Here is a 26,746-nt window from a genome sequence, read left to right as displayed (position 1 = left end):
ATCTCTTCTCTTTTGAGTAACAAAAGTAAAGATATGTCTGCAAAAGCCTTTGGAGGAAATAATTGAATAAGTGGATTAAACTCTGCACCAATTTATTCACTGCTGATACATTTCAAGCCTTCCCAACTTTAAAAAATAAAACCTAATTTGTAAAGTGAACAGGAAACATGACATGTCGAATTGAAAAATTAGTTCAGTCTATGAAACTGAATAATGGCAAAAAGACTTGTGTCCTTTGAACAATCACATTTGGTATCAAAAATGAATTATTTTCTAATGCAACCAACTAAGATATCCCACAGGGAAGAAACCACAGCTGTTGAGAATAAATGGGCAGCAGAACTCAATATTTAACACAACACACTGGAACGAGATATTAAATATCAGACAAAGTCTTTAGGCAAAAGTGAAGCTGGTAGGATTTAAAGTACTTTAAATCAGACACAAGTTTGTATATCTTAAATGAATTCATATTGCCAAAGAAAGTACCTCTTAAGGTATCTGAAATGTAGTATGTTCTGTACTTATTCTGTTGTCATTATAAATGAAGTAATTAAAGTGTACAGGAATAACATTTTCAATGCATCATAGAATTGTGATTGGAAACAATAGGTTGGAAAGGATTTTTAAGGTTGTGTAGTCCAACCATAAATCCAGCACTGCCAAGTCCACCACTAAACTGTGTCCCTAAGGGCCACATCTGCACATCTTTTAAATGCCTCCAGGGATGGTGACTCGGCCACTTGCTCAGGCATCCTGTTCCAATGCTTGATAATCCTTTCCATGAAGAAGTTTTTCCTAATATTGAATCTAAACCTCCCTTGCTAATTTTTATAAATTCCCGCTTGAAGGCAACTGAGTCAATACACTTTGTTTAAAAATGTAACAAAATTGCTCCAATACTAGCCACATGAAAATTGAGGAACTCACATTGTATTAAATTTACCTGAACTTATTTATTGAAGCTTTTCTCCTAGAAAGTCAACACTATCTTAGTATTTTTTATGACAAATTGCATTTTGTAGAAAAAAAGGCAAAAAAAAAAACCCAGCTGTTTTTATAAGGTGTTTATATCTGAACTTTTGTACCAGTTGGAGTGATTAGAAAAATAGTTTAGTAAAGGATTGTTTAGGTTTGTGTGGGAGCATATGACACTATGTCAGTTTATTAGATCTCCTGCCACATATATAATCAAATACCTGCAGTGCTTCTTGTAAGGCAAAGAGTAACATCCTTTTCATGTCAATGTTTTTCAGGGCTATCTTCCTGCAAATGTGGACCGAAGAGAAAGCACTTTACAAAGAAAACGCAAAGAGTATTTTGCATTTGTTGAACAATACTATGATTCCAGAAATGATGAAAACCACCAAGACACCTACAGACAGGTAGAACATCTATTGAATTGACTTTTATCTACAGAACACTCATTAAAGGACTTAGAGATTATTTTTTGAACTTTGCTACTGTTTTTCCTCTGTTTCTTTAATCTTACCAGATAGACAACCCTCTAATAATTTTCCTAGACTTTAGAAGCAAAAATATGAAGTAGTTTTGATCTGAAATTCAAAATAGTGGATTTCCTTTAATGTCAGTGTTATTGTTGCCATATTTTTCTGTTTAAAAATAGTCGTATTTTTAAGTCTTTCATCTTCTGCTCAGACCCTGTTTCAAATGAGTGGAGATGGTCAGGGAAAGTACAACAGTGACTGTCTTTTACTGGCTCCAAACTTCTGCTTAACAAGTTGAAGCTATATATGATGTGCTATAAACATAGGCATGTCAAACTTTCATGCTCACCCAGATAAGCAGATAACTTTTCTTTAAGTTTTGTATTGAAATGAGTAGTTTGTAACACTAAGCAATGATACTTTAGTCTTCCTTAGGACAGAAGAAGTGAAGTTCTTTCTTTCAGTGTCAAGACTAGTCTTTAGTAGTAAGAAGTATATAGTATCACTAACATAAGGCTTGTGAGTGGAAACCAAAATCATCACTTGAGCACTCTGTTGCATAAAACTCCTTTGTGAAGTTTGGAATAAAAATTTTGGAAATACTGGTATTTTTGTGGTCTCTTCTTGATTGTCAAAGACATTAAAATATGTGCTAAACTCTGCTTTTACCTTTGGAATTTGGACTTGATGATCTTATAGGTCTTTTCAGCCTAAATGATTTTATGATAGTGGCAGTTGAATATGACTTTACAGAAGTAAAGTATTTACTCATAATTACCCTGAGGTAATATAATTATAATTTGCAAATAATTAAAATGTGATGTAAGGATCCTATATTGTGAATATAAATGTATGTGTTTTTAAAGATTGCTTCATTGAAAGAGTAAAAAAAGATTTGGCTGTACGTTTTGAAATATGGTACAAATCCGTGTTATCCCAAAAGTAATGATACAATGGGATTACAACTAATAGTGTAAACCAATATAATTATTTTAAGTATTATGTTGTTTAGAAAGTATGCTGTTGGTTCCTTTTACAGTATTCTTCTTTGTCTAATTAGATACATATAGATATACCACGCATGAGTCCTGAAGTTTTAAGACTTCAGCCCAAAGTAACAGAGGTAAGGATGATATATTTTCTTTTTGTTGGAGAAAACATTTTATTAATGGATCTGATATCACAGTTTGATTAATAATTAACTTGATTACACTTCCTATTTTGACTTCAGAACTAGCTTAAAGAAATAAAAAAATGTGGATGTATATGTAGAGAGTAAGAATAGCAGTGTAAGTATGAGTAATATAAGCAAAGGCACCTCATTAATTTCCTGTATTGAATCTGTCAGTTTTTATTATGTTCTTGTGCCCTTGAGGTTTTTTTCCCCCCTTTTTTTCCTTTTTATATATTTTGTTAATACTGTGTTTTTTAAGTAATCCAGAGAATAATCCTTAGTGGTTCCATGTATTTGTCAAAATAATTTAAGGTCTGGAAGTTCTTAAAAAGTCCTGCTTGGGAAATTCTCCTTTTTGAATTTGTAGCACGACTGGTTTGAATGCCTTATCTGATTTTGCTTCTTTGTAAGTTTTGTATGTTGAGTACACTATTTAAATTACAGTATTTAAATTGTTATGCTACTGTTTAATTATATAATTAATGTAAATATATAATAATGTGATTAAATGCGACTAATGGTAAATATATTAATCAAATATAAACTATATGTATAGTATATTATTGGCTTATATTGTTGGCGAATTGAATTTCATGGGGACTTTTCATTTTGAAGTATGTAGGTCATAAATAGCATAGATGGTGTGGACTATCTTCTTTCAAGTATTTAGTTTAATTCTTCACCTTACTCCCCTTTCTAATGGTTCTAGTTAGACCTTCAAAGTATTACCATGTAGCTTCTGTTCATACAATTATAGATCCAAGTAGAACGTAATCTTGTACTCATTATGGGAGCTTAAATGCAGAACTAGCTTTCATTTGGTTTTCCATTGTTCCAATTATTTGTTTAATGGCAGTGCTCTTCCACACGTTGGAGAATTGGTTTGAAGAACTAGCCTAGTGCAGTGTTTCAAAAGAAGAACCTATAAATTTAGGACTTTCCCTAGGAAAGGGGACCTGGAGGATCTTCTTTCTACACAGTTGTGTTTTACCTGGGCTATTCTAAGGATGACTTGAGGAGTAGTATAAGTAAGAACAATACCAGTAAGAAATAAACTTTTAAAGAAATTATTATAGATCAGTGAACTACTGGAAGAATGGGCTTGCATCTGTCTTTTACTCTGTCTATAATCTTAAACAAACCCTACTTGCTTAGTGTCATTGTGCAAAGCATCTGGAAAGGATCATACCACCCAATTTCTCCAATGTTTCTTTCTCTTGCTTTCTCAATTTCTGGAGACCTACCAAAGCACCACTGAATCTCTCAGCCCCACAGGGATCCTTCCCTATTCCCAAGGGCTCTTGCAGATAGGGTGTGTTGTTCCCAGAGCTGACTCTTCCAGAGAGGGAAGATGGTGCTGATCTCTGGTGAGCAACAATCCCCCCATTTTAAGGTGAGATTGCCAGGGCTATAAAGAGGCAAAGGAAATCAGAGTAAGGCTCAAAGACGGGTTTTAAGGGATGACACTGTGTGCAAAACCATTGTGGTGGATATTATGGTGAGTTTTGTACTTACTACTGATTCTGCAAAGATTTAGAGTAATGATATCACTACTGGGAAGAATCTCACATAGAGCGAGGTGAAGAGACTGTTATTGACAGAAGCACTGGTTAAAGCTTCAGAAAAACAGCACATGTATAAACCTCACAGTCTCCTAACTTAAATTTCCAAATGCTGCTGTTCCACCAAGATTTTTCCTGTTCTTGGTGGTATCAGAGTCTCTGTTGCCAAAGAACTTTAATTAGACTTAGTAAGTCTGTTTTCATTTCTTATCTGAACTCAGAGTTTGGTCTGTAATAAAATGCGACAGTTTAGAAAAAGGTGTTTTGAATCTTATGTGGAAATTACCAGTTTTTTTGTTTTTTTTTTTTAAATCGAGTTTAAGTGTTTATTTTTTATGGGAGTTATATGGATACTGAGTAAGGGGAAGGTAATGTTGGAGCAAGGATTTAAAGGACTAAAAATGACTTAATAGTGTCCCTGAAAGAGGAGAACAGAGGAATTGGAGGTGGTCTTTCATGTAGTGCAGTCAAGTTGTATTAAAGACTACTTATTATTTAGTTGTAATAGATTTGATTAGCTAACATGTACTGGTGTAATTTATTATCTTGCTTTAACTGAATTTTGTTGAAATTAAAAGAACATGGCTGTGTATTTCCCATCTGTGTTTGCATATTGCACATAATAATTTCAACAAAATTGCACAATTTAAAATAGTTTATAATTTTGTCCTCCCCTCTCTTTTTTTTTTTTTTTTTTTCTTTCCCTCCTCTGTCTCTTTTTTTTTTTTTTTTCTTCCTTCCCCTACTTAGGAAGAAAGAGGCAAGTTTTCAAAAGCTTTTGAATTAAGGCTTTGGAGGTTTTGAATTTCCTCTGAGGTGGCAAAACCCACAAGTAATTCAAACCTTCATTTAAGCTGATGGATTCTTTTCTTTATCTATATGAATATAATTCTTGCTGTAATTATGAATGAGAGTCAAATTCAAAAGAGAATAATAGATTGGTAATGACATCTCTTGAGATGTAGTGGTTCATAGTAGAAAAATAATTCCACTTTTTGTTGCTGGTTTGGAAATCAAGAAGGGATCCTTTTGGGAAAGTGACCTTTTTAATGAGTCCTATTTGAACACAGTCATGAGTGTTGTAGAAACTTAAATCAGTCTGCTGTTCAGGTTTTCAGCTCATTTTTTGTTGATTCAGAACAGTAAATGAAACTTTATGAAATAGAAGGTAGGAAATTGAAAATGCTATTTCAGTATGTAGTTGAATTTCTAATTGGAGGCATTTGGGGATATTAAAGCTGATGTGCCATCAGTAAGTGGGGCTTCCTGCTCAAAAATAAAACACCACCCCCCCAATAATTGCAAACCGCATCCCCCTCATACCTGGATTTTAAAAACATTTTGAAATACATAGGCTTCTCAATTTGCAGTGTAAACTGTGTATCTTATCAGGTTCTGAGGCAATGAAAGGTTGGTGCTATAAATTTGTGAATTGTTTGATTTCAGACATGCCTTCATGAGAAAACACTATGTTTGTAGTTTCTGCAATGGGCATTTTGATTGACTGTTCTTACTGAAATGTTGTGGTTTTTTGGTTGATTGTTGACTGTGCATATTTTGTAGCCTCACCATGAGCTTTTTATTTAGCCTAGTGCATAACCATGTTCTACAATTCTGCAATTGCTACTTTAATAGGTTTCTCTAGTCAGCTCATTATGATATTTGTTTTTTGAGAAAGTTGTTATTTGTATCTGCAGTATGTTAAATATGTCCTTTTTCAGAAGTGAAATGCAGAATGATAACTCTGACAATACTGAGAAACTACTTTTCCTGAAAGTAAAAGTTGCAATGGACAGAAGCAGGCAGAGTGGCTATGAGCTAACTAACCTTGCCAGATTGGCAATTTTCCAGTAATACTGACAATATTACATAAACAACTAATTGCATCAGGGTATGATTATATAAGATGGAAAATCATGTTGTAAATGGCTGAGTGTAAAATCTTTATACAGTTATCGAAAGACAGTGAAACACCCCTAGCTACTGCTTAAAGGACAGAGGTTGTTTTTTTGGTTTAATATTCTTGTTAAAATGCATTATGTGACAAGACGGAGAAGTTGTAGCTGAAGGAGTAAGCACCTTGGCTAATGGAAACAAGAGGCTTCTATGGAGGATTTGCTAATGAATACTTTCCTTTTTGCCTAAGCTCTGAAATCACACTGAGTAAAACCTCAATCTCAGTTGTGGTTGCAATGGATCAGATATGAGCTGTCTTAAGGCTTGTTTTTCAGTGCCCACCAAAACTTTTTGTGTTTACTGTTGGCTGTCTTCCCTGTTCTGTGAATTTTCAGCTAGGGAAACAAAACCTGGAAGACAGTTGACTCTCAAAAGAGCCTGTAGGAGAAGGATAGATGTTGTTGTTTGAGACTTGTTTTCAAAGTAAAAGGTTGTTTTTTAAAACAAATATAATTTGGCTTCAGGTGACTTTGAAAATGTGTAAGGCTGTGATGGGAATTTCAAGCACCAGGATGTGAGTCATTTATGCTGAGACCTTTCCTAACTTCAAAATTACTGCAAGAGGTCTATTTGACTAAAAAATATTATTTTATTTAAAATTAAGTCAGCCTCTTAATCTAATAAAAACTTAAAGTGAGACTGAATATGAATAATCCTGACTTCACAAATAAACTTCCTCCACCTAATGCATCCTTTCAGAGCAGGTCTTGCGCTGGCCTTCTTGAAGCCCGAGCATTCATTGACTTCTGGAGTTGCAGCAAACCACAGAATCCTTTGGATCCTTCCTAAATGTCTCCTTTTTAGTATTGAGGCCAGATCTGAAAAGCATCATAGTTTGTGCTCTCATGAATGAGCAAACATTCTTTTGTTTCAGAAGATTATATATCCTTGACTGAATGCCTGTAGATAGGACAAAGCATGTAGCAGCTTTCACTCTGCTGCTTATTTGCAGGCTTTCAAAGGCATATAATATCTTCAGAAGCAAATAATTGAGAGGAAATACAGCCTATCACAGACCTAAATGGAGTCAGAAAAAAGTTCTCTAATTTTCTTGCTCTCATGCTGAGATATGGTGTGGCCTCACGAGCTTTTGCAGATCCCAAGCAAGCTTCAGTTTACGGAGTTGAGAGGGTGAGGTTCTGTGATATGGCAGGCAGTTGCCATATTTCTACATTTCCTGATTGTTTCAGGTTTTTCATTAACTAATGCAGGTGCCTGGAGTGTAAAACTCCACACTGCACTATTAGGCAAGCTTAACTGTCATGGAATCTCTTTTAATGGGCATGTTATTAGAAAATCTAAACTATATTAAGTCCTTCTTTCTGTTACTTACGGATAAATAGAATATTGCATTAGTAGTATACTTCCTTCAAAGAGATGAAAAATTATGGGAAAATCATTTAATATTTCTTTCCCTTGAGAAAAGAGGAAATTTATATTACTGGAAAAGCTCCAGTGAATAAAAGCTACTTTGTATTAACTACTGTAACTGAATTATATACTAGGTTGGTTTTAACATGTGCTAATACCCTGAAAATGCTTCCTTTTGAAGAACTGAGAAGCTTACAAGCACTGGGAGTTGGTTATGAATATCAGTGTTCATTTATGCTTTTATATACACGTTTTTTATACTACTTAACTCCATGATATTAAATTTATCCTCATAAGCAGGATAAGCAGATGGGCAGGTACCAATCTCTTCGTTCTCGTTACCAGTGACAGGACTCAAAGAAATGGCACAAAGCTGAGCTGGGGAGGTTTAGGTTGGATATCAGGTAAAGGTTTTTCACTCAGAGTGGTTGAACACTGAAATAAGCTCCCCAGGGAAATGATGACGGCACCAGCCTGTCAGAGTTCAAAAAGTGTTTGGAAAATGCTTTCAGGCACATGGAGTGATTCCTGGGCTGTCCTGCACAGGGCCAGGAGTTGGACTCAGTGATCCTGATGGATACCTTTCAACTCAAGATATTCTATAATTCCATGATGTTATGATAATTGCAAGTGTCTTGTTTAAAATGTGCTTATCACTTGTTAAATGAAATTGATGGTTTCTTTAATTCTTTTTCAGATCTTTGAAAGAATTTTATTTATCTGGGCAATACGTCATCCAGCCAGTGGATATGTTCAGGGCATAAATGATCTTGTTACACCTTTTTTTGTAGTCTTCGTTTGTGAATACATAGGTAAGATTTGTCTTAATACTGAATTATAAATTAGGATTGGTTTTGAGCATCATTTTTATTTTAATCTAACATTTTGGATGAACTAATCAAAGCATAGTTTGGATTTTAGGTAGTTAGTGAAGTTCAGGAATCGTCTTGATTTCTGCTTAAGAAGTGTTCACTGTTTTATTTTCCCTTTCTCTTCTAATTCACGTTTTTTTTGCAAACTTTATATTATACGTATGAACCAGACAACTGCAGCAAAACAAAAAATGCTTGCCCTGCAGGGAAAAATCCCACCAAAACAAAAAAAGTGACCCATGAAACATGGATATTTTTAAATCAGTTGTGGGGAAATTGAAATAAAGGAACCTATTAAGCTACATCTATGACTGAAATAATGGCATCCTGGAATTAGGGTCTGAAAATTAAGACAGCAGTAATCAAATTTCTCTGGTTAAGAACTCTGCTCTTCTGAGACTTACAACATTAGTAACAATGGTACTATCTTCAGCTCAATTTGCGTTGAGTTTGTGGCTTTATGTGTGAATATATTTTTGAAAACATAAAGTTAGATATGGGTTAAATCTTCAATTTGCAGATTTGAATTTAAGTTGTTATAAGCATTAAGATCATTACTATTAACAATAAATCATTAATAACTTGGGTGTAACTATTGATATAAAAGGTAAGGTTTGACAGTAAAAATGGAAATGTTAATCTGGTTTGAATTAAAACTGTTTTCCTTGTACTTGTGTTTATCATACATCCAGTGAAAATTTAGATGCTGTGTATGTCAAATTGAGCAATGTATTGTGTGGCTACTTCAGTGAGGCTACATACAGTGGATTCTTCCTACTTTGTCTGTGCAAGATATGCATTGGTGTATTAATCCAGACTGATTTGCTTTAATGAAGGACAGATTATCCTTGAGTGGATGATAGACTATCCATTTACTCATTTGCGTGGCAACACCTCTGTTGCTTTGTTCATTTTTTGTTTCAGAAGGGGACGTTTCATTGCTAAGCAACTAATGAGAACTACTGCTGCTTTCTCCCTAATCATCTTCTAAAAAGGGTAAAGGCCTACTCCTGAGAGTATTTGCAGTTTCTGCCTTTTACTCCCTCATTTGACAGATCATGAAAATCTTCTTAATGATCCTAGAGCAGTAGGGTCTCTAGTAGACTTTAGGGTTGCTAATTGAAATAAGAAGTTCAAATGAGATGTGATTAGAGAATTGATATTCCATGTTAAATAGGCCATTTAATTACAATGGTAAATAAGTTTGTCTTTACCACCAACTTACATTTGGAGACCCTGATGATTGTTAATGTATTTGCCACTTTGTCAAGGTTGTCGTACTGGAAAACTGTAAGTGTTTGGTGAAGAAAGACAAAATGTGAAAACTTTCAACCATAAAAGATAGTTGGGGGAAATGTATGAAGCTCAGAAAACTGTATTCTGTGAGCTCATTTAAAAACTACTATCTGTAGCATAAGAAAAGCAGCAAAATGAAGGTTTGGTTTTCTTTCAGTACAGCCATGGTCATGGCTAAGTTATTACAGCAGTTGTTTCCCCATGAGACATATAAAAACTTCCAAAGATTTTTCTTTAAATAGCTTTTTGATTTGAATCTTTCTAATATGTTCAAGTTACAGTGAGTGATGCACTCAAGTTAGAATGAATAAATGAAATGGGGATGCTGCATTTATGAAGCATGTCAAAAATCCTGTAATAAAATTATAGGATTCAAAACTAACACTGTGAATTGGGCTTTAATAATTTATGTAGAAATAAACACAGAATTGCAGAATTTTCCTATAAAAAATGTTCACACTGCTGTTAGTGCATTTTTTGTTTACTTCAGTAACATTCTGTACTTATCTCAGATTTTTGCTCTAGATCTCATTTCTTGGTTTTACATGAATATTGGTACATAAGTGCTTTATTTATTGCAATATTTTCACTATTGGTTTTTGTATTTTTCTTAATTTAACTGAAACCTTTTTTGCTGCAGTTCTAAGTTACTTGGATCCTAATTTATACAGTTGAAACTAATAATACTTTTATTTTAGGTTCTTTTTGTAGATAAAACAGTCCTAAAGAATTAAGTATTAATAATAAGTTCTTATGATTAAAAATGCCATTAGTTATAAATCTGTGCTGATTAAGTCATCTGATGGTACATCCTGGTAATTTTTAAACACATTTGCAGTTTTGTCAAATATTTTGGTGGGAGGAAAGCCATGTTTAGTTTGGCTTTATGACAACTGAGAGAGCCCTTAATCTTGCATAACAAGTGTGTGACAGTTATTCTAGTGACGAGAGTCTTTTTGCTCTGCTAAAGACATCTGCAAACTGTTTGGAAAAGTGTTGTTAAGGAACTTCTGAAGATACAAATGACACAGATAAGAATGCTAATTTACATCTCATTCAAATCTAAATGCCATAAAGTAGGTTTTTGGGTTTGTATATAAAGGCTGAAGTCATAGATGTTTTGATTATTTAGTATGGATTGAGGTACCCAATTTTAGTACACAGTTTCATACATTTAGAATATATTGAGTTATTGAATGTAGGAATTGAGTATGTTAAATGTTCAGGACGTTCATTCAAACTTTCCGTCAGTATGATGAAAGTGTAATCTGGTAATGTCTCATTAGTTTCCAGTTTGCAATAAAAGCAGAATGCTGTAACATTTTCAGCTAAATAAAACTTACTTGTCAAACCAAGGCATGAGAGGAAAAGCCATAATTAAAGAAAATTTCAGAGCAGGTAGATACTGGCCCCTGCTGGAATACAGTAATTTCAGTTTTGATTTTCTGGTCTAAATTAGGAGGAGGAGGATAATTTTAAACCTTAGGTTTCTTATACCAGTTGATCATATGTGTTATTCTCAACATGTTTTTTTTAAATTTTCCATTTTTCTTCTTCATAAAAAATGCTAGAGGTACTTAATCTTATTTTATCATTGTTATTTTGTTAACAGCCTCTTTAGAAATCCAAACACTGGAGGAGTGGGAAAACTATTCTGGGTTTACTTCTAACCTCCTGCATGACATAATAGTGTTGTAACATGTGCTGTCAGAACAAATGCCAACTAATGCCAGGGCACTTATCCTAGAAGACCTCCATGTTTGTAGCATATTAGTTTGTGTCAAAATGAATCTTATCCCTGCAGATGCATCAGAGGGGTTTTTGTTAATGGGACAAGATATACAATGTGACTGTTTGTAAACTTAATGTAGACAAGGAAATTTTGCTCTGGATTGCAAGTCCTATTTATTGCAAGTTGCTTCAGATGTGTTCTTTATACACCTTCCTCTTTCCCTGAGTTCCTGTAGAGAACTACAGAATGTAGCTACATTCTTTCCTAGTGTTAAATTGTGCTGTGCAATTACTTGTGGTCTCTCACTCACCTACACTTCACTTTATCTGACATTCCAGTACATCGTCGTTCACTGGGCTTGTGTGTATATCTAAAACCCCAAAGAGGACCTGGATTTATTCACCATCCAGAGAAATGAAAGGGTCAGAGAAGTCCCACCATGATAAGGATCCATGTCAGATTGTTGCTAAGATGCCTAGAGTATTGGATCAAAGGAAAATTAGCAGTTAGTAGGAATTCAAGGGCAGAAAATTAACTATTGTAGCACTTGGTCATTTAATGTTGGATCAAGAATGACAAGAAAAATGAGGCTGCTGAAGACTGGAACAGCGATTGAGATATTGTCTGCAATCTTCTTGAAATAGAGGAGCCTGGGACAAGTTGATGATGCTTACAAACTCATGAGCTGAGAACTTTGAAAAGGGAAATCTTACCTTTGTAAGTATTTCTTTTCTTGTCATCTTAAATCCTTTTGTAGATGGCATTAAATGAAACTTCTGTTACCTAGTGTTTTTTAAATTGATACTGCTATGACTTATGGGATAATTAATCTAGTCCCAAATCCTAGTAAAAATAGGATAGGATTTATTCCCTGACTGCTTTGATTAAAGAAAGGTTCTTTGGTCCTGAAAATGCCTTCATCTCTCTGTAACTCCTTTGTTTACCACTTTTTTCATTCCCCCTCATATGTTACAGGAAATCTTCCTGCCCTTATGGCATGCAGTCTCATCTTTGTCTTCCTTTCCCCCTTTTCAACAGTGAATAATTGTATTTTAAGCTGTTAATTTTAGGTTATTTACCACAGTTTGAATACTGTATCAAAAATTGTTATTTTCATTGTATAATTCAAGTAAAATTTTGGATCACTTTATCATGGCTGTATCTGAGGTAATTCCTCAGTATTTGTTTATAAAATATGAAAAATTGTTAGTTAAGCAGAGATTTTGTTTTTCAGGAGAATTTTAATTTTTGTGGAATAAATAGCTCTGTTTGGCATGTACATAAAACTGAATTTCTGAATGATGTGACAGCAAGCCAGAGAGCAAAGAGTATTAACCCACTGACTTTAGGGAGCTGCTTTTCTTCATACTTACAGGGTTATAAGGTAAAATTTTGTTCAGCATGCATTATTTCCTTTACAAAACCAAGCTTAAGCCTTGATTACTATGGTGTATAAATTAATTTGAGATAATTTATCCTGCTGTCTAAATTTCTAGACCTTTATTTTTCAGTTCTACCAATTCACTAGTCTTTGTAGAATTATGAATAGGACTTATACATTGAGGTTTTGAGGAGAGAAATGGAAAAGATGTAACATATTTCTAGTTATTTAGAAGAGACTGACTGAAATTGAGGGATGACAAATTGTTTTTATAAATAACAAAGAGCTATAACTGGATTAACTGGATGCTTCTCCTTCTCCCAGGCCCCTTCAAGTTTCTCTGCCTTCTGATTTACCAGGGGAGAAATTGTGAAAGACTTTCCAGAACTGAGGTTTGGGAATATGAAAGATTTCTTCAGTTCGAGAGAGATGCAAAACTTTTATTTGCAATTTTAGTATGCTCTTCAACTTTTCTTTTAATTTTGGCATTAAACTTTGTAATAAACTTCTATTGTTTTCATGTTTTTCTTTGCTTAAATAAATAAAAGGTTTTGTACAATATTGTGTTAAAATGTCTTTATTTGCACATTTTTGAAATTATTTATGAAACACAAAATGAATTTGCATAAAAGCAGGGACATGAAGCATAATTGATATTTTAATGTTTTCCTGCAAGTTGTAAAATTACTAAGAATAGAGCTGCTTCTAAAATTTTATGAAAAACTATTGACAGTAATTTAAATCACTTTTCTGTCAAACAAAAATTCCATAGCACAAGTCCCATTTAATCGCACTGATTTTTTTTTTTTTTTTTTTCTCCTTAATGCAAATTGCCAGTAATATAATTTCTATGTACAAGGGTATATTTCAGTGCTGTTTCTTAATATTTTCATGATTTTATAGTAATAGTCATATCAGGAAAGTTGACTCAAGTTATCATAAACATGAGCAATATTCCATGAAATATTCTTTGATAATTAAATGGAGTATTGCTATCTGTACTATTTGGGTGAGCAAGACAAACAGTATTTGAATTCGGTTTTACAATTTGATGATTCCTGCTTTATACCATGGAAAGGTCCAGAAGTAAGCAAAAACCTATGTTGAGTCCACACACAGAAGTATTGTGCTGTGAGGCAGGAGTGATTTTGATTGCAGTGGGAAAGCAGTTAGAAATGTTTTCCATTAGTTTAAGTACTTTTGAGTCATAGTTTTTGAAAAAAAAATTTGAAGTTCCTTCAGGTAAATTTCATGGAAACAAAAGACAATAAGAATATGGACCTGAATTTTAGTGCTTTAAAAAGCATGCTTTTGCAGTACTTGGACAGGTTATACTTTTAAATTGTTAATTTGTTTTTTTGTATGTCTCACTTAAGAAAAAATGAATTATTCAAATTGTCTGAGCCATTGTCTTTATTAATATATAATAGTATTTTTCAGGCCTATTGAATAAATAACCCTTACTATTTTACATCCTTTTATTGGCTTTAAACAAGTAGGAGAATCCATGTGAAAATAACTAGCACTGGGTTCTTTGAATTGTTTGTCAGCTAGCACTGCTTGTCATGATGTACTGTTCTGTCTAGGGTTGATTCATGAAGCAAGATACTTGGAGGCATTCCAAACAGAACTAAGGAAAATAGGGATAGTATTAAGGGGACATCTCATGCTTAGTTTGTGAGGGGTTAGGGAATAAGGGAGCAATGAAGAAGGGAAAATATGTTGGCAGAACTTGTATAATGGAGAGAATTGATTGATAGGAACTAGTGAACTATAAATTCCTATTAATCTTCTGATCCTTTTATTTTGTGTTTGAATATTTATTTTACTTATTTTCATGGACAGATTCATCTTTATCTTTTAGCATGACTTGTTGCAACCTTTTTTAGTTGCAGTGGACTCTTTCTGTAGTGGGCACTTTGTTCTGGCTTAGAGTTATACAAGTATTAAATTGAAGGATTATTTTTCAATGTAGTTACAATAGTATAAAAGTCCTATGTTTAGTTAAGCTTTACTCAGATAGACAGTTTGTGTGTGTGACTTGCTTGTGGTAGAGTTTATTCTCTACTGTTTTTCCCTAGTTGCTGAACCTACTGGAATTTTGTGGTGGCTTTTAGTATCAACTATATGAGTGGACCTGTTTGCATAAGTTCTCTCTGTAGATTTTGATAAAATGAGGTGATTTGCTTCTTTAGTTGGTGAGTTTAATCAGTGGATTTTTGGCTGATTGCACTAACCCAATTATGCCATGTTTTAGAATATAGTAACCTTGAGAGAAGGTGTCAATAAAGAGCAGCTGAGCTTATGTCTACAAGTAACTGTATAGTGTAGTTGAGTAGTACTATTGCATTGCTGCATGTATTTTATTCATTAATGTATTTTATTCCCTGTGAGGGCTTGAGACAGTGTGAACTGGATTCTTGTGTGCAGTGTGGGAATCTTCCAGATCCCATTTGTTCTTTCAAGAGGTCACTGTACCCTGCCTGCTCTAGCTTCACTTCTTTGTTTCTTAAACTTGACACTGGAGCCACATATTTGAGTATTTCCAGATTAGGTTTAGTGGGTCAGAAAAGGCTTTGATTGCTGTGTGCTTAGATGACACAGCTGAAGCAGGGCTTTCTGCTGTCAAAACAGGTGGCCTTGCTTTTTGTTTTCCAACCCAAAATGTGCATTCCTGTCTTCTCTTTTTGGTCCGCATTGGTTTTCCTTGGGACAGTTAAACTGGCTGGAAACTAGGCCCATAATAAATTTAATTATTTAACTTTCTGCACTCATCTTGAGGATCGGAGAAGAATATGAGTGCTAATGTGGGGATAAGAGCATGTTGGGGAAGAAGGGAAACAAAGCAAAGCAAAGGTCTGTTTAGTGCCAGGTAGCACTGAGAGTGCTTTAGCTGGGTAAAGACACATGCTCATGATAAGGATTTTTGAATGGCATTTACTTTTTGCTTAGCAGTTTAGGGAGTATAACAAACAGATTTGGGATATGGCAACCTGCTCTTCTATTATTTTGCTTCCTAGTACTGTCTTGAGTGATCTTGATTTACTAGTTTTTTGTTTGTTTTTTTTTTTTTTTCTAAATTTTCAAATTTATCTGTTTAAAGATGATGTGCTATTTCAAGATGCTTAGTGCACACTCTCAGTATTTTAAAGATGAAATTAATTTTATAATATGAATGTTAATGTAAAAAACAGTGCATTTCTCAAGTTTGGAATACATTTTGTGGTTTATATTGTCTAATTTTTGAAGGCAATTAAGAAACTAACAGACTCATACTATGAGGAAGTAATGAGACATTAATGAAGGGTGTTATGTTTGAAACTACAGACTGGAAATGTTGGTTCATGGGAATAAATGAAAAAAATATCTTGAATAGTGGTAGAAGCAGTAAACTAAAACTGAAGAGAAATCAAAAGATGTCTTTAGTATAAAAATGAAAGACTTGTGAAGAAGGAAGTTAATTGCAATAAATATAGCTATGGGAAAGATGTGCATTCCAAAGGGAGCAGCATATTTTAGTTCTGGCTTCTGCATTCGTATTTCTCCTCTCCCCATGGTCTCCATATAGTTATAATTAGTGATCATCTCTATAGCGAAGCAGCACAGAGGTGGTTATACTTCCAGAGCTAAGTCTTCTCAAGCATCCTTTCCAACAAACTGGGAAATTACTTTAGTGGCTTTTATGCCATTAAAAGTGGCTTTTGACATCCAAATATCACAGCTTTGTGTGTTTATTATGAAGTAGAGAAGAAAAGCTAAAAGAAGAGTTGCTTAAGCAATGACCACATGCATTACAAATGCCAGAAGTGTAACAATCCAGTCCTGCTGCATAGATCAGTAGGAGCTGAAGATCTAAGAAAAGGCTTTCAAATTAAGTGGATCAGTGCTTTAAAAAGAATAGTAAGAAAAATTTTTGGTCTTATTTTCAGTGATGCACATGCTTAGTTAGCATTTATAGATGTCAAACCAATACAGATAAATTTGTCAGAAGTTTGTGTGCAGAAACTTCAATTTGAGTTGGCTGTGCTTGTAGTTTAAATGCAAACCTTTCTTAATCATAGTAATGAAGTCATTGGGTTTTTCATTAGTGTGGTGGTATTTTGCTTGTTTCTTACTTGAGAAATCTGATATTTTGAATTTTTACTTTAAGCTGTGGAAAACAAATCTTTAAAGCAGAAGTGAAAAATTATGTATTTAAGCACAATAACCGAAAAGGGGAAAAAAGTTTTCTTGTAAAACAGTTTTTCTTCTGTAGGCTTTCATTGCATTATTTCATAGAAACAGAAAGTACTTAATGCTTTTATAGCACATTCATTTTGACAAAACCCAGTACTTTAAAAAAACTGAGTTATGAATTGTGTTTTCATCAAAAACATTTGTGAATTGATTAGTGTTCCATCTTTAGTTAATTATGACATGAAATTTACTGCAGTATGACTGAAATTTAAAGACTGCCTTTCTTACAGTAACATTGTTGAAGAAAATCAGAGATCATACTGTTATTTTTGAAAAGACAGAACAGGCTTTTTTTTCCCTAAAGGTTTGATTATTTCTTTATATTGACAATAAATACCTATACAATACTTAAAAATGTTTGAATTTTATGAAAAAAGCAAGCCTTGTGGCTCTTCTGTCTCAGAAGCATAAGTAGCAGTTTCTTTAGGAAAGTGTAAATCACAGCAGATTAAGGTAGTTAAGGAATGCATTCAGCAATTAAGCAGTAGAAGAAGTAGTGTTTCCTGCAGGGTGCGTTCTCCTCAAATATTCTTCTTCAAATTCAGTATTTGCAGTTTTTGCTAAAAACCAGAAATAACGGATGTTACTTAATTTCTGTGGCAAATAAGGAATCTGTTAGGTGGATTTCTTGTTAGCTGTGAATGATGTGGGAGATTACAAAACATGGAAGCATGTAATTTTGGTTAAGAATATTGATATGTATCCAATTGAAAATTGGATATTGCACAGTATGGGTTGCAGCAAACTGCCACTGCCAGTGTTGTTACTGAAAGACAGTTGTTTCCTCTGCTGTCCATTTTTCTTTGAGAACTTATTTTGTTATGCCATTCAATGACATTAATGGGTTAAAATAAAAATTGCTTAATGAGTGAGTGAAATTACACTTTCACAGAGTTATGGTCATATGTACATGGTTGATGAGCTTATGTGACAGTGGCAATTTTTTCAGTCTTCAGTCACAGGAAAAATTAAATTTCTGAATTTTTTGAAGTTTTTATGTTTACATACAAGTTCTTGGATAATTTGTATTACTGTTATATTTGCCCAAATTAGAGTTGAACCTTTGAGCTTTTTATGTTATCCAGGAAATGTATTAAACACACTGCTGTTTATGAAATTGTTCAAATGAGTTCTCTTTGCCAGCCTTCTATTGTTAAGTAATTAAATGCAAGACGATTTCTTTTTTTGACTTTTCTTTTTTTTTATAGTTTCAGTAAAGAAGTACCTAATTTTCAGTACTTTTAAAGTTCACTCATGCATATGCAGATACATATACCTTTGTCTTATAAATATTTCTTTATCTCTTAAATATGTTATAGCCTTAGTGAAGTTGATTTTTTTCATCTCCAATAAATAGTTCATTTTCAAAACTACATTAATTTGTACATTCTTTTTGAAGGCTTTTCCAGTGCTAGAATGACAGTTTGTAATAACTCTCTAATCAATCCCATACCTGAACACAGGGAAGGCCTATGTTCCTGAGGTTTTCTTTAGACTTTGAACACAGTGCAGTTTGCTCTTGCCCCACACCTGGTGTTTGTCTCTGTGTGTTTGTGGATATGTGTGTTGATGCTTTAAAAAATTAAATGATAAAGCACAAACTAGTTAATTAAAATGCAATGTGGGTGGCATGTTCCACCTTTAATCTTTAATTTCCTATTCTCCAAGCACCTTTTGGATTTCTCAGGGAATTCCTTTCTGAGGCATTCTGAGAAAACACTCATCAGCATCCTGTGCTCATCATGCATACTGGTTGGTAATTATGAGTTCCTTAATTTGGTGTCACATGCACAGCTTCTCCCTGGCAAGCTGTTTTGGTTGACAGTAGCAAACCGATTGAAGTGAATACTATGAGAAGAACATTGTGTTCATTGTTACTGAAATCCATTTTTAAGAAGAGCTACCATCTTGCAAACTTTGAAGGCTCCTGTTTCATTATAATATCATGTTGAAGAATGTGACTTCTACTCTTTCTTCTAATTTCAAACTGCATTTTCTGGCTGATTGCTCACTTGTGAGGAAGAGGTTCTCAGTCCTGTATTTGGCATTATGCAAGTTTTGTGAGTCAAAGACCAGTTGGTACCACCAGTTTTACTTAATTCTCCTTTGTACCCTGTTTTGGTCATGGACCTTTTAATCTTCCTCCTGTCTGGTATGTGGAGCAGTAATCTCAGTCTGCAGCCTATGAGGAACCGATGTCTTTTGTTTAATTTGCAACATGACCTGAGTTTCTATTTTTCAAGTAAATTTACCATCCTTAAAAGTAGTTCTCTATTTGTGTATATATGTGCTGTGGGTTATGAATATGCAAATTCTGGATTATTTAGTGTGGAGGAAAAAAAGATATTTGCCATTAAAATCTAGCCAAGAAAAAGCCTGGGTAGAAAAGATATTACTGGCAGGCAATGTAGGCCCACTAAGGAACTCTCTAAATGATTTACTGATTACTTTTCATACAGAATCTGGAATTAAAGAAAAAGTATATGAAGTGTCTACTCTTTTGTGATGGAGCAAATTCAGAATACTTGCAGGGTCATACATTAATTTTGATGAGCCTAGAAGTTCAGTCCATGTGATCAAGTTTAGGGTGTTTTTGGACAGGATGATTCACTGTGTCTGCCAGGTCACACAAGATTGTAACAGTCACCATGCACAGTAGAATTATTTAGAGAATTCATATTAATAAAATATAACTATTAATGTTTGAAACATCCTTCTTATATGGATGTATCAAGATATTTATCTTGCTTCCTATTGCATCTGGAGGAAATTGTGGAAGATGAACTGAAAACAAATATAAGATTATTAAGCATGTTGAAATAGACAAGTTGTCAATGTATCATGTATGTGAGAACATGACTGGTTATAGGGGAATGTTTGAAATGCAGTGAGGTCACGTTTACCTTAGCCTGGACTGATGAGATGATTAAGTTTTTTTTTCAAATTTTACCTTTGTTACTGCAGTACCACCAAGAAAAGGGAAGGTTTTACTTTGGTGATTCATCCTTAACAGCTCAAGAGCTATTTCTATCAAAATTAATATTTAACTAGGACTTTTTCAATGAGAGACATTGATATGGTAATATACATATTTAATTAGTCAATTGTTACTGAAATAATTTACATTGAAAAGCTCTATTATGTCCTGATCTTCTTAGAAAAACATTGCCTTAGTCAGCAGTATTTCATAAGGCTTTTTGAAAATTGAATTTGGAGTGGAATATGTAAGATCTGGCTGTGGAAATATTACTATGCACCTCTGCATGTAATCATAGGTGTATGATTTTGTACTTTGCATACTTGGATGGTAACCTTTATGTAAGGTTTGCCTGAAGATGCAACATCTGAAGTAGATTGCAGCAAAGTAAGCTTTATACAGAGAAACCTGAGCATCTGTGGTCAGAATGGTTTCCTTGCCCTGCTGCAAGAGATACGTAACTTGGACTTCTTGTATATGGTAATGCTTTTTCTACGTTTACACAAATTAGTGCTAAAAACCTCCCTATTTAAAAATGTTCAATTAATTAACTGCTCTAATGTTTTTATGTGTTATTTTGTATACTGGGTGTTTGTAAAGAGCAATGACAATTTATTGGTGATCTTGCAGTCTGTGTTGGGTTTCAGCATTAGGCCTTTTTTACCCTTTTTATCCCCTACCTCGCACTCCAGTGGATTCATCTGAGTTTTGCTGATTTGGGGTGTTGAGAAACAATTTCAAGATAAAAAGCTACAGTTAAAACATTAGTAACTCAGTTAAATGTTTGTTTCATTAAAATAATCATTTGAAAGAATGTGTGCTTTATTTCATGGAGTTATCTTCTGTCGGAACTTGCTCAGTGCAATGAAGTGTGAAAACTATCAAGTTACATTTATTTTTTTCACACTTTATAAAGTCTGAGTTTTGGTGTTGGTAACAGGTTTAGAGAAATTCTGAATGCAAACTACTTTTTTGTTGCTTGTTGTTGTTTTTACCCTTGATCTGTGCTGAAAAGGTAAAATTCCAGCACTCTTTAGAAGTCTTTTACATCTAAAAGACAGAGATCAGTTGTGAACTTAATTGTAACATTCTGAACAACTTAATCAAAATCATCCTTCAATCAAATCATCCATCATTAGGCTTAATCTTGAATTAAAACCTACTTTAAATGGAAGCAAGCTGTTTAGGATGTTTACTTTCTGCTGTCATTGGGAAACTAAATCTGTAAGTAGCTGTAAGCAATATTTTTTTAAGTTTTGATTTTATCCTAATGTCTCTGCCTTTGTGAGTGGATCCAGTTATAACTGTTTGGAAAAAATTAGTCTTTTTGCCTGGTGGGATGTTTCAGAAGCAAGCCCTGGGAGTGAGTAAAGAAGAGCTAATACCATGCTGACAGCAATGCATATATTCAGATCTACATGTCATAGACTCCATGCTACAATATTTTTCCTCCAGGCAACCACTGTCTTCAACAATTGTATAGATAACATGATAAAGATCTCCACAGGAAACTGGAGAAGATGAGAAATGCTCCTGTAGGACTTCATAATTAGGATGTTTTAGGCAATGATCTTTTCTCACCCAGATACTGCACACACAGGCCTGCTATTTCTGTCCACATTCTTTTATTCAGTTTTTATATTACTGTCCATTCAGATTTCACTCATTGAAAATAAATTTAAAGTTATTTAAGACCATTAATTCCAATTTTGTTCTCAAGCACAAATAATAACTTATGTACTTTTGGGACATTTTTTTTGTTATTTTTACTCCTTTTTTTCCTGGAATCCCTGTGGTGTTTCTTTCAAAACTTTTCTAGTGTGTTTATTTCTTAATCCAAATAAAAAAAAAGAAAAACAAGAGGGGGGAAAAAAGAAAAGAAAAAAAAGAGAGTGCAACATGGAGCTTGACTGCTTTTCCCCTTAAAACTGCAGGGAAAAAGAAGCATTTTGCACTATGTGGATACCCAAATAAATTAGTAAATACTAAATATGTAGGTTATGATTTTGCATAGCATTCTGCTAATCAAATGTTCCTTAGTTGGAGCTTGTTGTCAAAATGGAGGCATTTTAAAATTTCATTTGGATATTCGGTGTCAGTTTTTAACTTCCTCAATAAAGTGTAGCAGAAACCATTGACATCACTGACCACTTGCTTGTTTGAGACTTTGCTTTTGTGATGCTGTGTCATCTTTATTAGAAGAGTTCTTGGGTGCTTCCAGAGTGTAGCTCCTTGGTCATCATACATCACATTTGAATCGAAAAGTGCAGGCTAATGTAACATATCAAAAAAAGAGTTTTTGGGGGATGGGGAGCAAGGATCATCTGTTTTCTTTTGTTTGATTTCCTTCTAATTCCAAATACTTGCCTGAAAAACAAATCCTCCTTGAAAACCTGTAGTCTGCTTTCTTAATAAAGTTCAGTGGTTTTGAGAAGTGTTTTTCAGGGCTTTTTCTCCTGTGAAGACTGGCAACATATTTGCACACTCTGTGCATGGTGCAAACATAGTCATCTTCAGAGATTGTTCATACATAGCTTGAGGGCTCTCAAAGTGCTTCTGATCCTCTTTCAGGTGTGAAATGTTTAGAATGAAGTAATTTATTATATATTAATTCTGGTTAACCAGGCATGATTTGAGATTTTCACAGTCTGCAAGAAATTAAGTATTCATTAACATTTAAAGCCATTAGATGACACAGTTGAGCAATAAATGATTCATTTAGTCCCTGTTAAAGTAAATGTGCGTTGGTTTCTGACTAGAAGATAAGTGGTGGCTGTCTTTGTTTTCAATTATTTTCCTCAATCTTGCTTTATTTATTCTGTGCACTTTGCTAACTTATCTTTCTCTCTCTTTTCCTGAAACAGAAGAGGAAGAAGTGGAAAATTTTGATGTTTCCAGTCTGCCTGAAGAAGTGCTGCAGAACATAGAAGCTGACAGTTACTGGTGCATGAGCAAGTTGCTTGATGGCATTCAGGTAAATTGATTTATTCTTTCTGTACATAGTGGAGTTGACTGATTGATGCCATGGCTTTGAACTACTTTAAGGCTGAGAAAGAGTACATCTATGAAAAACAGGGGAGAAGTTGATTTTCCCATTGGAGAAATCCACTGCGAGTTTGGCGTAGAAAGGAGAGAAAGGAAAAGAGGAAAAAAAGCCTTGTGCAACTTCTCTTTGTCAAAATGTCTGCATGTTTCATTGTGTCTGATGTTCTAGAGCTCTAGCTCTAGATGCATGCTTTGCAAATCTGTTGCCAAGCATGAAGAATAGTTGCACCTCTCACTGAGGTGGTAAAAACCTGCCTTATTTATTAATTTTTAAGTTGTTAATATAGCAGCCTATAAGTGATTGCAGTCTTAATAGTTCCTGAAATTATCTTCATATTTTTAAAATACGCATTTAAAACTTGATACTTATGCTACTTCACTGAGTGTTTGATTTTTTTCTATGTAGAAAAGCTATAAATGAAGGCACAATTTTCTGTCACATGCAGCAAGTTGGAGTCCAATAATGATAGATGATGATTATTATTATTATATTTTTTATTATTTTTTACTCTTATCTATTTTTATGTAAATGTTCATGGGCTTAAAAATTTATGGAGATTAGAAGTATCTACAGCATTCTTTCTTTGACATGTCTTAATATGGATGTTCTTTTGGCTAAGGAATGTTGTGAATTGAAACTTGTAACAGAGTTCATTTTTGACAAAACAGTTATAGAATCGAGTCAGCAACAAAAGGCTTTAACTTTTTTGAAGGTGTTTTAAGTATGTTTCTCTTGGTTGAAGGTCAAATAGCTCAGTATTTTGTGTAGCATTTTTGAAATATACAGTCATTTTCTCACACCAATTCCTGTAACAAATGCTGGCTTGCTTATTTCAATCTCTCAGAACTCCTAAATTTTAAAGTACTTGACCACATAGCAAAAATATGTGAAAAGTTATAAAGAAAAAAGGTGAGAGCTTGAAATCTACTGGAAAGGAAGAAAGCCAGGTAAAGAAATGCAAACCTTCCAACTATTTTACCTGCTTCTGGAACATCATTGTCACTGGCCTGTTGCTTTATTTTTTTGCTAGGAAAGGAAGTCCACAGATTAGGTAATTTCTCCTTAAAATTAGGGTTTTATACAAAACCATCAGGTACTGAGAAGCAAAATATGGAAACCAATTGCAATGGAATTAAACGGCATTGATGAAAATTTAAGCTGTTATATAAATGAAATAGGGTTGGATGTATTCAAGGATGCACTCATCTATCAAAAGAAGGCTTGAAAGATTATGCTAGTGGTGTGACTAATGATGTTACACTTAATTCAGTGCAACTGCAGTGCTGCTGAATTAAAAAGGTTTCTTGTTTTTCTTCTCCCATTCTCTTTCTTTGTTTACTTTCTGTGATCATTCCACTTTACTTAACGATTAAAAGTCATGTAGTTGCAGGTTGAGTTGATTGGAAGAACTAACCCTGTAGAGGAGACCCTGGGATACTGGTGGACGTGACTGGCAGTGTGCACTTGAGCCCAGAGAGCCAGCTGTGTCCTGGGCTGCATGCAAAGCAGGTGGGCAGCCAGGTGAGGGAGGGGATTCTGCCCCTCTACCCTCTTCTTGTGAGACCCCCCTGGAGTGCTGCAGCCATTTCAGGGATCCTCAGCGAGCACAGGCATGCACTTGTTGGAGTGGGTCCAGGGGAAGGCCATGAAGGTGGTCAGAGGGCTGGAGCATCTCTCCTATGAGGAAAAGCTGGAAGCATCCTTCCTATGAGGAAGGGCTGACAAGATTGAGGTTGTTCAGCCTGGAGAAGAAAAGGCTCTGAGGAGATGTTACCCTAACCTTTCAGTAGTTAAAGGGGGCTTTTAAGAAAGCTGGAGAGAGACTTTTTGCCAGGGCTTTTAGTGGTAGGACAAGGGGTAGCATTTCATACAAAGTAGAATTAGGTTGGACCTAAGGAGTACATTTTCTATGGTGAGGGAGTCCAAAGAAGTTGTGGATGTCGTCTTCCTGGAAGTGTTCAAGGTCAGGACTGCTGTGGCTTTAAGCAGCCTGACTGAGCTGAAACTGTCCCTGCCCACAGTTGGAGGTTTAACGATTCCCAGTGGGTTCACTGTGTGCTGCTATAGTTCTGATTGTCTTGCATTCTGGATGCTCAATAATTTTTCCCTAAAAATATGGCATAGAAGACTCCTATGTGATTTATGTGATGGTTTTGTCTGAGATGTCTGAATAAACTTCACAGGGATATGTAACATGTGGTAACTGCAATCAAAGAATCTCTGCAGAGTATTTCCATTAATTTTTTCATCAATATAAGTTTCCATTTCATGTTGCCCTACCAGTATTAGATAAGTTTAAAGAGTGCACTTTGATAACAGGGTCATCTTGTGAAATTTTTGGCTAATATGAGCTAGATACATTTCTGGTGTGTTTTGTCTTTTCAGTGCAGAAGGGAGTAATGGAAGAATGACTGTATGATTGTATTTGTACCCCTTCTTATTTGTAACAGAAAACTCATTTATTTTTCCAATCCATCCAGATGGTCTCATTTTCTTGAGTCTAGAATTGTCAAAGGTGTTATTAAGACCTATGCATTTCTTGCTCAAGTTTTACCATACGTAGTATCTATTATTTCTTCATTCCTCACTCATCTTACCTCCATCCCTTGCATATCTAATGGGACTGTGTATTTTTACTATAAGAATGCATCATTGAACCACAGAGACCTGTGCAATAAAGAACAGGAGTTGGCTTTGGGCAGCAGGGCAGTCACTTCTTGACATGCATACAGTTCTCAGCTGAGAGAAGAAATAAAAACTTTTTCAAATCATTTGTCGCTTTAGCTGGTTCCTCTGTGCTGTTTTTTTTTGTCATCTAGAGGTTGCTATGAAAGTATGTTTTTGGCTCCAGCTAGAGTGTTTGCAGAACTTTTCCAGTAGTTAATGTTTAATCTTGCATGATAATTTAATCTATTTTTTGTTCTCAGATTACTTTGCATCTTCTTTCTCTAAGTTGTCTCTTAAGTTTAGGCTTCTAAGTGACTGTGCATGTGTCATATCTGTTTGATTAAAGTTTTAAAAAATGATCTAACAAATACTAGGACTTTTAAAATACCATGTTTTTTTTCTCTAAAGTATAATTTAATCTTGAAATCTGTAGCTGTTTTATAGCAGTCAATTTTGGATGATAATGCATGTAATGGTTTTCCTTTTCAGTGCTTCATGAGTCTCTGCTCTAATTTTTTTCTTTAGTTTTTGTCCCAGAAAGACTATGTCTCACTGCAGTTGCTTTTTATTTATTTCAGGAGAACAAATGAAATCTTCTGAAAACATAAGAACATAGGATAAATCTGTGCAATGTAGGGCCAGCTCTGGGGTCAGACTGAGTTTCTCAAGGCTTTGTCCAGTTTAGTCTTGAACCCTCCAAGGACAGAGACTTCACAGTCTCTGGGTGTTAACCTATCCCAGTGCTTCCTTGTCCTTATGTTGAAGTTTCTACCCAGTAGGCACATGGAACATCTTTTGTTTATGCTGCTTGTCTCTTATCTTCCCACTGTGCACCACTATTGAAAATGGAGGTTTGTCATCTTGATAACATTGTGATTAGGTGTTTCTGGAGCTTTCTTTTCTTCAGGCTGAACAAACCCAGTTTCCCCAGCCTCTCAAAGAGCATGTGCTGCATATCTCTGAACATCTTCATGACGTTTTGTTCTTGCTTCAGTTTATTCTGAAGTTTATTAACTTTTTCTTGTATC

General features: G+C 34.5%; 1 protein-coding gene across 2 annotated transcripts in view; it reads left to right on the top strand.

Moving 5' to 3' along the window:
* Window positions 1-26,746, top strand: part of TBC1D22A (TBC1 domain family member 22A) — a 131,433-nt gene that overhangs the window by 21,198 nt on the left and 83,489 nt on the right. For both annotated transcript variants that reach the window (XM_056513655.1, XM_056513647.1), the window contains exons 6-9: window positions 1,257-1,385; window positions 2,509-2,571; window positions 8,209-8,323; window positions 22,870-22,979. In XM_056513655.1, coding sequence (XP_056369630.1) covers window positions 1,257-1,385; window positions 2,509-2,571; window positions 8,209-8,323; window positions 22,870-22,979 — 417 coding nt within the window. The remainder of the gene's footprint in view (window positions 1-1,256; window positions 1,386-2,508; window positions 2,572-8,208; window positions 8,324-22,869; window positions 22,980-26,746) is intronic.

The sequence above is a fragment of the Oenanthe melanoleuca genome, chromosome 1A (genome assembly GCF_029582105.1).
Source record: "Oenanthe melanoleuca isolate GR-GAL-2019-014 chromosome 1A, OMel1.0, whole genome shotgun sequence".
In the NCBI taxonomy this organism is placed as follows: Eukaryota; Metazoa; Chordata; class Aves; order Passeriformes; family Muscicapidae; genus Oenanthe; species Oenanthe melanoleuca.
The sequence above is the reverse complement of the archived record's forward strand: the minus strand, read 5'-3'. Positions and strand labels throughout refer to the sequence as shown.